Raw genomic sequence first — 12,158 nt, 5'->3', positions numbered from 1 at the left:
CAATTTAAAAATAAATGTTGACTCACGCACTTGCAATACATATAAAGCTCTCACGAGCGCCAACAACACTCGTGTTTTAATTTTATAATACTATATTATATATACTATTTTGACATGTACTTTTTTGCAGTAACATAATTACTGCATAAATCTTTCTTCTAATTAATTTCCTTCCAATGTGCACAAATCCATGCACCGAGCCACTAGTTAAATAATAAGAGCTAACCATTGGTCTGACAGGTACTGTAGTTCTGAAGTCAGGGTGTGAATAACACATATTTAAAGATATTTATAGCAATTGTAACATGTTATGAAAATGATCTGGGACTTCTACTGGCAACAGAGTCAGAGTTACTGCTCCTACTACTGTGGTTTGTTGCCGGCATTGATCATGAAAGGAAATGCTAAATTTCAGTTAGAGGTTAATGAAAATAAATATGTAATTTTTTCCCCAGTCAAGTTCCTTGACCTTGGATCCCAGGTCGACTATCTCTGCTCTAAAGGAACTTGATATATAAAAAAAACCTAAATGTCAGAACAAAGCCCACTGATGAAGGATACACTCTTCACCAATTCTCTAAATAATAACACCCCTAATATAGCCAAAGCATAACTCTGTGTAAAGTATTTTCTTTTGCTGTCCTGCGGAACTCCTGATACCCACAACTCTGAAATAGAAATTCTTGGAAATTCTCCAGCTTTAAAAGCCAGGTTTTCCTCATTTCCTCCATTTCCTTTTCTCTTTTTCTATTCCTTAAGCCCTCTTTAAAACCACCACGTTCCTGGTTCTCTAACCTCTCCCTTTTTCTCTCTTACTGCTGCTTCCTGTACACAATAGCCCACACAGACCACACTAACCCTCAGTTGGACCTCAGGATGTGAATGTAATCAGTGCCGCTCCATTAGCTGCAGTAAGCAAGCCGCCTAAGCGAAGGTAACTACAGCATGTCCACCACTGTCACTGGAGCTATGTGTCACATTGGGGCCGATACAAATCTCCCTGCACACGGCTGGCTCAGGGCCCAGCCCAGACTGGACCTGGCCTTCTGGCCATGTCCCCAGGGACGCAGCTCTGCTAAGTGAGTGCAACGCTCAACACAGAAAAATGTACTGGAGAGTTGAGTGTTTCAAGTAATTAAAAGGACAAACACTTTTTGGTGGCAGTATGCATTCTTTGCAAACTAATAAGTTCTCAACATCTCATTGGCTAAACTAAAATATATATATATGATGCTAGTTTTTTGTTAGAAACAGAAACACCCTCTTCATATGTTCCCCATTGTATATTCATTGAATTTTTTTCTGAAGTCAGAGAGCTGAAATAAACATTTTTTTATGCTCTCCGTGTCTAGCGTGGAAAGGTAGATTTAATTTAAATTGGTGTAAAAAACAACAACATTGCGATTTAATAGAACTATTCTAGATATTTGTGCCTTTGTATCAAATCATAGAAGCCAGTAGTATGGATTTTAATTACTATTTAGAAATATGATAATAATAGAATGGGCAATGTTCAGAAACAGATTAAATTTGAGAACAGCAGTAGTAATAATAGTGGGAATAGGAAGTGTCAGGTTTTGCCAACTTTGCGCCAGCCCTGTACTAACTACTCTCTATAACTTCTGTCGGCCTCAGAATTACCTGGAAGGTAGGCATTATTCGCTTCATTGTACAGATGATGAGACAAAAGTCTAAAAAAATTGAGTAAGAACCCAAATCCCACAAGTAGTGACCACTTAATAACTGTGTACCCTGGCTTGACAGTTGAAAGTCAATTGATCAAAAAAACAAAACAACAATAACAAAAAAAGCAAAGTCCTAAGTATAAGAACATGTAAAATTCCTGTCCCTCACCCAGTGGGGCAACAAAGGAAGGATTTTTCTTTTCTCTAGAGAAGAGAAATTAAGCTGTGTTAAGAATCTAAAGAGTTCTGAATAGTATTTACATTTTGGCGTCCTTCTTGGTTGGCGTGGTTTCTCTCCTTCCTCCTTGACCTTGACTTGTGATGCCGGCCATGGAGGGATGATGAGGCTCTTCCATATCCCAGGGAGGAGAGCTCAATTCTGGAATAGCTACAGGAACATTGGCTGGAGTGGTGAGGACCAAGGGAGAGGGGTCCAGGCCAGTGAAGAGAAGGCTCAGATAGGTTCTAGCCTTCTCGAGCCCTATCTGGCTGATCCTGAGTTGAAGCAGTTTCCAGGAAGCTGGGTCCCCCAAGGGATTTCTTACTTTGATGGCTTGTTTCTTAAACCTCCAACACTACAGGAGGTGAATGTGGCTCAGATTATGGGTTGTTTACTTATTATAACGTTTTCCCCTAATTTTCTGGTAGGTATCAGAAACATCTAGAAGTTGCCAAAAAGATTGGAATTAAAAAAGCTATTTCTGCAAACATTTCCATGGGCATCGCCTTCTTGTTAATATATGCATCATATGCACTGGCCTTCTGGTATGGATCCACTCTGGTCATAGCAAAAGAATATACTCTGGGAAATGCAATGACAGTAAGTATTGTTTCCTAATATATTTATGAAGAATCTAAAAATTTTGTTTATCCATCTTCCTTGTCTTTACTTTCATATTCCTCCTTTTCGAAGGATGAGCCATGATGGTAGGCTTTTTTCTTTTGTTGAATCTTTGCTCTGTCCTGTGGGCAGAGTTGGCCTTCTAGACTACCCAAGGTATAATTATGAGTAGGGAAATGTGTTAAGTTTTATTTTCCTAGTTAATATATATATATATGGAAATATGTTAAGTTTTGTGTGGTATAGAATGATTATACAAAGGAATTATTAATCAGTGCACACAGATGTGATTGTGTTTTACTAGTATAATGTGTGAACTAATTCTTATATTAAAATATTATTAAAATATATATTTTTTATATATATATATGTAAAATGGTACTTTCTAAGGAAAATTCCATGGAGCCAAAACCTACTATGTTTCATCCTTTAAAATATATATATATATATATTTTTTTAAATTGATTTCAGCATACGTGATCTTTGGTATTATAGATAAGGTGAGTCAATTATTGTAGAGCCAGAGAAAGAAAGAAACATCCATGTGAGAGAGAATTATTGATCAGCTGCCTCCTGTACACCCCACACTGGGAATTGAGCCTGCAACCCGGGCATGTGCCCTGACTGGGAATTGAACCATGACCTCCTGGTTCATAGGCAATACTCAACCACTGAGCCACACCATTCAGGCCCATGTTTCCTCTTGAACATTCTGTGTATCATATAAATATATAGTTAGAGAAAATGAGAATAATAATAGTGATGGAAAACACTTCCCTCTGGTGGTATTAGCTTCAGAGTCAAGGAAGTAGGTTTGAAAAATCTTTCTGACTCTGTATGAGTTCAGAAGAGCAATAGGTAGTTTCCCAAATTAGAAAAATATTTTTAAGGTTGAAGAAACCCATTTGTGCAATGAAATGTTATAGTAACCTTTTAAGTTTTCCTCCTTTGCTAAAACAATTTTAAAGGACAAACCTAAAATCAACCCTTTGTATTGTGTATTTCACACAAATCATGTTTGAGATCCTGGGCCCCAGAATGGGGCTTATAACTCTTTCTCACGTTCTTTTGTTCAGGTCTTCTTTTCAATTCTGATCGGAGCTTTCAGTGTTGGACAGGCTGCTCCATGTATTGATGCTTTTGCCAATGCAAGAGGAGCAGCATACGTGATCTTTGGTATTATAGATAAGGTGAGTCAATTATTGTGATGCTGAAAAGTTCCTTGAGGCTTGGATAATTAAGTCTGGCTTTAGGTTAAATGTCATGTGAACATTAATTATGTGAAATTAACAACCTCTTGTTAGTAATGAATGAAGCAAAATGCCTCTTATTACTATTTCTAAAAGTGCATCTTTCATATAACAACCCCGATCTCATTTTGGAAAGGTACTGCACTTGTGTAATTATTAGAGTTCAGAGCAAAGATGTTTGTCTTTCTAGTTTTTTTCCCTTTTCTCTTTCACTTTGTGGCCAGATTAAGAATACGAGTTCTATACAGAATGGGAAAATTATTGGTGGAGCCAAAATTGACAGTATGTTTTACTGAGTTGCCCCCTTCAAAAAAAATGATCACTGCATGTTTGATATCATTTTGAATTAACTATGTTGATTGAATCAGTTGACATATTAAAATATGTCACTGCTTATACACAGATAAACCCGCAAAGAGGATAATTGAAATTTGATCATTTAATCCAAGCAATTCCTCCTGTTTCATTGATTGAAGTCATGAGAAAATTGTTCAGTTTCCAAATTTATTGAAAGTTTACATTGGCCCTAAATAACTTCCTTTAACTAGTAGTTGTTTAGTCAGTCTTCTTAACCCAATCCATTACATTTATTATTTGGAAATAAACTTATTTTCTCTAAATGATGAAATACCTGGCTATATCTGTTATAATATGTTTTGTTGTATAAACATGAATATCTGACCATTTAGAAATTTTATAAGGGTATGCCAAAATCTTAAAGCAAAAATATTGTACAAAATAAAACTAGTATGTCATTATTATCTTTTAAAGAAAAGCCTGTTTTTTGAGAATGAACGTTTCCTTAAACACACACATAATCTCTATCTAGGGTTCTATCTTATGGGAGGGAGAGTGTGCCATTCCAGGTATTGTTTTTGGAATTTGCTGAATCATATTCCTTAAAAATGCAATTGTTTCTTGTATGATAGATTAGTCATTGAATTTTGTTTTATTTAGAATCCTAAAATTGACAGTTTTTCAGAGAGAGGACACAAACCAGACAACATCAAAGGGAATTTGGAGTTCAATGATGTTCATTTTTCTTATCCAGCTCGAGCTAATGTCAAGGTACCGTACATAGTATCTATAGGAATTCCCAGCACAGGTTGAATGTTTAATCAACTTAAAGAATCTAAAGCCTCTAATCTTTTGATAGTTATGTGTGTTTTTCTTTTTGGGGTTATATTCCTTTATTTGATGGTCTTGTAATGAAAAAAGTTGAAAGTTTTATTATTAAATTATTTCTTGTTTTCCTGCAAGGCTGTTGCTTCACCGTCTAAGAATAGCACCAGCAAACACAATTTACTGGAAAATTAATATAGCGTTGTTCATCATCCGACACTGTAACAAAAAACAAAAGCTTTTCTCCACTGCCTGTTATTTCCAGTGGAAAAGTCATTCAGTATTCTGACCCAATCCTGAGACAGATGTAAGCAAGTTATAATACAAGGTGGGGCAAAAATATGATAACAGTTGTGAGCATGCAAAACGCAGAGTACATTCTTGTATTATTTATTGATTATTGTATTATTTTCCAAATGAACAACTATGAGCCTATTTTTGCCCCACCCTGTATTATATAAGGCTTAAGGTAACAATATTACCTTTGAATTATATAATTTTTATGGCTAGATTTTTACCACAAATCATTTTATGAACTCTGAGTATTATACTTTGTAGCCTAGCCTAAAAATCATAGAGTGTTGGGAGGAGGTACATATTGTGTTTATCTGCAATTATTAGAAAGTTAAGGGGTATTTTCTTCGAATAGCATTGTAGTTACTTTTTCCATTGGTACTACTATAATTTGCTAAATCTTTTATCTACCACTAATTTAAGCCAACTATGCTGGACAACTTAATTTAGTGGAAGGGGTTTCCATTTTCACTCCTCAATAGATTTTATGTATTTCTCATATGCTTCTTCACTCATTGGTTCACCCAGTTCTGCAGGGTTACTCAGTGTCATCTGGGTCAGCCAACCATCTTCGTGACGAGATGTGCTGACAAGTCCTGGATTTTCTGCAAGAGCTTCATTAATTTCAGTCACTTCTCCTGATAGAGGAGAATAGAGGTCACTAGCAGCTTTCACAATTTCCTAAGCACCAAATTCATCTTGTTTGTTCAATTTTGTCCCAATTTAAGACAAACTACTACAGTAAACAACGCCTCCCAAAGCGTCCTATGCAAAATTGCAGATTCTCACTATTCCAATCCCATTTTCTGTTGCTATCCATTCCTGCGATTCCATGAGAGCAGATTGGGGCGGGGGCACTGCCTCCTGATGCCACACACCCTGAGGCCCCAGGGCTGCGATCCGCAGGCTCCGTGCTGCTCGGAGCATGCTGGAGCACCCTTTACAGGAGTGTGTGGCCTGGGCATGGAAACCCAACTCCTCAGTCACGTTGGGCCCAAGGGGGCAGGGCCTATTTCATAGTTTTTCAAGTTTAACATTGAATCAAATTACTCCGCTTTTAGGATTTTGTTGTGAAGTGTGTTCTTTTCTGCTCTTTTCCTCCCAGATCTTGAAGGGCCTCAACCTGCAGGTTCGGAGTGGGCAGACGGTGGCCCTGGTTGGGAACAGCGGCTGTGGGAAAAGCACAACAGTCCAGCTGATCCAGAGGCTCTATGACCCTGATGAGGGTATGGTAAGTGGGAAGAACTAAGTTCTCCAAATTGGGAAGCTGGATACATATCTCAAAAAATATCTCAATATCTTAAAAAAAAAAAAGAAAAAAAAAAAGAAAAGAACTTTCAATATCTAAAAAAATAAAAATAAAAAAGAACGTTCTGAGATTAGCATGGGAGGATGAATGTTTTTTATTTGTGTGGAATTACATCCCTGGGTTTTCCAAGTTCCATTCCCCTTAGCCTAGTCCTGGAAGAAGTGAGCTGGGGATTCAGTAAAGCTAAAAGCAAAGCCAGTGTCCAGAGTTTCCATCCTATTTTGTAGCCAGGAGTCAACCAATGTTCCATGTTCAGCATCAGGCTAGTTGCAGTCCATTAGTCCACTCTGTGGAGGAAGGCAGGGAAGCAGGAGCAAGAATCCCGCAAGCCAGGAGTCAACCAAGAGGCACCAAGAGGGCGAGCTCCTTTGTTCAGGAAATTAAATATCCCACATCTTCCCATGCTTGCAGTGGCCATGCCCTTTCTGGCCAATGACCTCTGTGCTCAGGTGTGACTGCGAGCAAGCACCTTTCTAGCCTCCCGAACTTGACTGGGCACGCATCTACCTCCCTGCTTTTCCTAGCAGTCTGCAGGGATGGGCAGGTGGCTCCCTGGGGAGTGTAAAGCTTTAGCTTCCTGGTGAAGCTGCCCAAATGGCATGCCTATAATATTTGGCCTTCCCTTTGCGCCTTTCCTGTTATTAATAACTAGGCTCATTACAATGGTATCTTTTTGAAGTCAGGAAATGTAATGCCTTTAGTTTTGCTTGTATTTCTCAAGATTGCTCTGGCTCTTCGGAGGTCTTTTATTATTCCATATAAACATTGTATTTTTCCCCCCTATTTTTGTGGAAAATGCCATTGGAATTTTAACAGATTTCATTGAATTTGTAGATCATGTTGAATAGTATGGATATGTTAACAATATTAATTCTTCCATGCCATGTACAAGAACATCTTTTAATGTATCTGTCTTCTTTAATTTCCTTTATTAATGTGCCATACTTGGAAAGATCTTTGTATTCACTTACCTTTTTTTATACCAACCACTTAACAATTTGAAAAAGGCAAGTGTCAGCAAATATTTCTTCCAGTATTTGAAAATATATTTAACTGTAACAACATTATCTAGCAACTAATATCTAGATAACAATAGAGATAGTTCAAAAGAATATTTGCTTTAGAATTCATTAGGCACTATAATCTTTATCCTTCATTTACTAAACTTCTCTCTTTTGAAATTAGAAAGTTAGAGATTCATCAAGTTTAAATCAGGCTCATGGTTCCCGTCTTTAAATGCTATTCACCACTACCACGTACTCATTTTATACTCAACTTCATTAGACTTGTTAGTACAAGGTCTTGTTTGCAAGCCTAGAGCATGAATGGTTTGATCAGATTAGAAAGTTTCTCATTGCTCTCAGCGTGAACTGTTACTCCGCTTGCTCATGTGGAGGCTGTGAGGCTGAGTCTGTTATCAGGTTACAGGTGTGGTTTCAAATGAGGTTTCAGGGAACTGCAGAAGCCCTGGAGAAAGATTGACCTTCAGCTGTTAATGCCCTGGGCTCCGGTGGAAGAAGGGCAGAGCGGCCTGGAGGCCTGTGAGGAGAGACTGGGGCCTGGCTCTGGGAAGGGAGCCCAGGGGACCGCTGCCAACCCCCTGGGCTGAGTCACTCTTCTGCACCTCAGTAGCCATCCTTCTTCTAAAATCTTCTCAGAGGATTGTTTATTCAGCCTTTATTCAGCAAATAAATGCCCCACATATATCACTAACTGTATAGTGTGTTATTAGAGAAGAAAAAGTAAGTCATACTCCTCAGCCTGGTAGTTCTCTATTTCTACAATGGCTGTCCTATACAGCGTTTCTTGAAGGAAATAAAATATCCAGCAGGTGGGAAACGCTAAAGAAAATTGTAGTGTATTACATATAGTAAAGCATCATAATACCATCAAAATGATATGCAGACTGGATAGGAAAGTGGATATTTTTATTCACATTTACTAATGGTAAGCAAAAATAATAGTATGCCAAAACTATATAACCCAAAATGTTTATGGAGAATTATCTATCCATGAAAAAACTGTATATGTAAGGGGAAAATATCAAGAGAACGTATACTTTTTATTGTTATTCTTGCACATTGTTCTTTATTTCCATTCTCACTCTAACCACTGAAATAAGTTCAATGTTAGCTAAGACTTTTCATCACAAATGAAAGCGTATAATGCTAATTGAAATAAGCCAGTCAGAGAAAGATAAGTATTCACCTATCTCATTCAGATGTGGAAGCTAATGAACAAAATAAACTGATGAACAAAATACATTCCAAGACATATAAGCATGGAACAGACTGTGGATTCTCAGAGGGAAGGCTGGGTGGGTGGGCAGGAAGAGATCAACCAAAGAATTTGTATGCACATATATATGCATAACTCATGGACACAGACAATAGGGTGGTGAAGGCTTGGGGTGGGGGGCAGGGGTGGTCTAGAAGGGGTTAATGGGGGGGAAAAGAGAACATATGTAATACTTTCACTAATAAAGATTTTTTTAAAAAAACAACAGTCTTGATGCTTTAGCTATCAAATGGTTCAAAATATTTAATGAAATATTCCTCTTTTTTTTTTCAGATTAGCATAGATGGCCAGGATATTAGGACCTTTAACGTAAGGTATTTGAGGGAAATCATTGGAGTGGTGAGCCAGGAGCCCGTGCTATTTTCTACCACAATTGCTGAAAACATTCGCTATGGCCGTGGAAATGTCACCATGGATGAGATAAAGAAAGCTGTGAAAGAAGCCAATGCCTATGAGTTTATCATGAAATTACCACAGGTAACAGCTTAGTTCTCAGAGTTAGAATATCACCTCGTGCAACCGAGTTCTTCCTCCTAAGGTTAAGCTAACAATGTTCGAGAGACAAGGTTGTCCAACTTTGCTAGGAAAGTCCCTTGAATTATTCAGTTCGACATTTAAAGAGTAGAGCCTGGTACACAAATCACATAATATTTTATACAGAGTATGTATTAGTAGCTTTTAATGATTTAGTATTCATTGATTTTATTATAATTTATGACTCGCTGTGATGGACAAAATGATACTCCGTGTGGTCTTCATGAATTTCTAAACTCCGTAGCCTGCTGGTTTGGCTCAGTGGATAGAGTGTCAGTCTGTGGACTGAAAGGTCCCAGGTTCGATTCCAGTCAAGGACATGTACCTTGGTTGCGGGCACATCCCCAGTGGGAGGTGTGCAGGAGGCAGCTGACCGATGTCTCTCTCTCATTGATGTTTCTAACTATCTATCCCTCTCCTTTCTTCTCTGTAAAAAAAAAAAAAAAAAAAAAAAATCAATAAAATATATGTTACAAAAATAAAATAAAATAAAAACAATAAATAAACTCTGCAGCCTTTTCTATTTAAAATATTTCTGGGCACATGAGAGCTTGCTCCCCAGCACATGACAGTTTGGCTCAAATAAACTGTTATAAAAATTCTCTTAAAAAAAAAGAAAAGAAAAAACCTTAACAGCTGCTCTTCCGCGTTCTCTGTTGTAGAAATTTGACACCCTGGTTGGAGACAGAGGGGCGCAGCTGAGTGGGGGACAGAAACAGAGAATCGCCATCGCTCGGGCCCTGGTTCGCAACCCCAAGATCCTGCTGCTGGACGAGGCCACGTCCGCCTTGGACACTGAGAGTGAAGCTGAGGTGCAGGCGGCCCTGGATAAGGTGGGTAGACACTAAACGCCTGAAGGACCAACAAAATGAAACCTCTGAAAATTCTTGCTAAGGCTTTGCAAGTCCAGATTGAAAAACATGAGAGCAAATGAAGCTCTCTCATGGAGCTTTATCGATTTCCCCTGTGTCAGGTCACATTGCAGGCAGGTGGGTGGCCCATTAGCTGGCTTGCTGACCAAGGTACAGTGAGCTGAATTCCCATCCTAGGCACTGAGCCACTCATCTTTGTTTTGCCCTTGCAGGTAGGCCATTGCTTCGATCCAAAGTAGTTGTATAAAAATCTACAAAAAAAATATGGTTACCTGGACACTGGTCCAGCCAAAAAATAAATCAAAATCCTTGCCTTGTTTTTTAGGCAGTAATATCATTTTTATCTATTCACGAAGGTGGATGGATGATTTTCTGGAAATAAAGTTCAGTTTGTATTTGTCTAAGCAAATAAATAAGCAGCACATTTTAAGGATTCTGAGCTTACATTCCTGGGTCAGATATTCTGATCTTTCTGTCAAATTTAAGCTGAAGCTTCACAAAAAGGATCTTATCTTAGCACCCTTTGGACATCAGTGCTGATGTCATCTGTAATAACAACGGAGTGTAAAAACCAGATTTATGTGGCACCAACTTACTGTGATTAGCTACATATTTATTTGCCTTCTTTCTCCCAGAAAGAATAAACCCCTTAAGATGCAACATTAATAAATGTTTCATATTTGTATCTGTATAATACGTAGTCCAGTGCCTTGCACATAGTAGAGCCTAAATAAATATTATCATGGTCCAACTCATTGAGACAAAACATATTTACAGTAAAAAACAAACAAACAAAAACTAATGACTATATTAGCTTTTGACTCAATAGATAGCAACTATTTGTCAAAATAAAGAATAGGTTTTTCAATATAAGATCTTAAAGAGTATAAAAGTGGATCTGATAATTTGAAATTTTAAGGGAAGTCAATAGCCACAAAGTTTCATAGCCACATGCATCCTCCTATTCCTAGTGTTGTTATCAGGAGGGGTAAGGAAAGAATGAAAAGCCTACATGGTGATTTTATGAAATGATTCCAGAAGGTTTCATTTTATACTATTTTTTTTAGAAGTCCCGGAAATAGTACTCCCTTTGTGTGGCCCTGCCTTTCACCCCTGCATATCCCAAACTAGTACAGGGTTCGATTGTCTCAATAGTTGGTGTCTTTGAATCTAGGATGTTTATTTGCCAATGTCTTGTCATCATTTGTGTGTCTGAGAGGTCTGAAAAAAAAAATCTCTTTGTGTCAGATCTCTGTACTGGCCAAAATTTCTTGGTCAAGAGTGACAGTTGCTAAATTTTAAATTCACAAATATATGCTTTGTTTCTCCTGAACACCAGCCAGTCACTCACAATTTTCATTCCAACTTCTGTTTTGTTTTATTTGTATTGACATAGCATCAATCTATCATCATAATGATAGCATAGCCTTTGTTAAAAACTTAGCCATCACTATTAGTATCATGAGTATAATTAGAATGATCTAATTTTTTCCTATCTGCCTTATCATGCATGGAGCAAGCCAGGCAACTTCCACATTCGTAAATATTTACAAATGCTTCTTTGGAAGCCATATACTAAAAATCAAAGAATCGTCTTAAAAGCATTGTTCAGTAGACCTGTGCTCTAGTCTCTGCTTTTATGGTTTAGCTCTTTTACATTTAGTTAGGCATCGTTGATTCGTCTACTTTAAAATTTTCGAGTAAGGATTGACGTAGAAAAATTGCATTATTTTCCCCCCCTGGGGCTATACAATTGGTTCAATACCATTTATTATACAATCCATCTTTTCTGTATTGAGAATGCCATATCTATCCTATACTAATTCTTAAATATTTTATATCTATTTCTGGACTCTATTTTGCTCTATGGATCAAATTGCCTATTCATGTGATAGCTTCCCCTGCATGGATGGACCTGAAGAGTATTATGCTAAGTGAAGTAAGCTAGTCAGA

The 12,158-nt window shown here is 37.7% G+C and overlaps 1 protein-coding gene across 4 annotated transcripts in view; it reads left to right on the top strand.

Annotated features, from left to right (window-relative positions):
- ABCB4 (ATP binding cassette subfamily B member 4) overlaps positions 1 to 12,158 on the top strand; it is a 60,530-nt gene that overhangs the window by 18,846 nt on the left and 29,526 nt on the right. For all 4 annotated transcript variants that reach the window (XM_084897349.1, XM_084897350.1, XM_084897352.1 and 1 more), the window contains 6 exons: positions 2,334 to 2,505; positions 3,603 to 3,716; positions 4,734 to 4,844; positions 6,298 to 6,423; positions 9,073 to 9,276; positions 9,996 to 10,166. In XM_084897349.1, coding sequence (XP_084753475.1) covers positions 2,334 to 2,505; positions 3,603 to 3,716; positions 4,734 to 4,844; positions 6,298 to 6,423; positions 9,073 to 9,276; positions 9,996 to 10,166 — 898 coding nt within the window. The remainder of the gene's footprint in view (positions 1 to 2,333; positions 2,506 to 3,602; positions 3,717 to 4,733; positions 4,845 to 6,297; positions 6,424 to 9,072; positions 9,277 to 9,995; positions 10,167 to 12,158) is intronic.

The sequence above is a fragment of the Pipistrellus hanaki genome, assembly GCF_964339955.1.
Source record: "Pipistrellus hanaki genome assembly, chromosome: 10".
NCBI classification, from domain to species: domain Eukaryota; kingdom Metazoa; phylum Chordata; class Mammalia; order Chiroptera; family Vespertilionidae; genus Pipistrellus; species Pipistrellus hanaki.
Note: the sequence above shows the minus strand (reverse complement) of the source record. Positions and strands in the feature narration are given on the sequence as shown.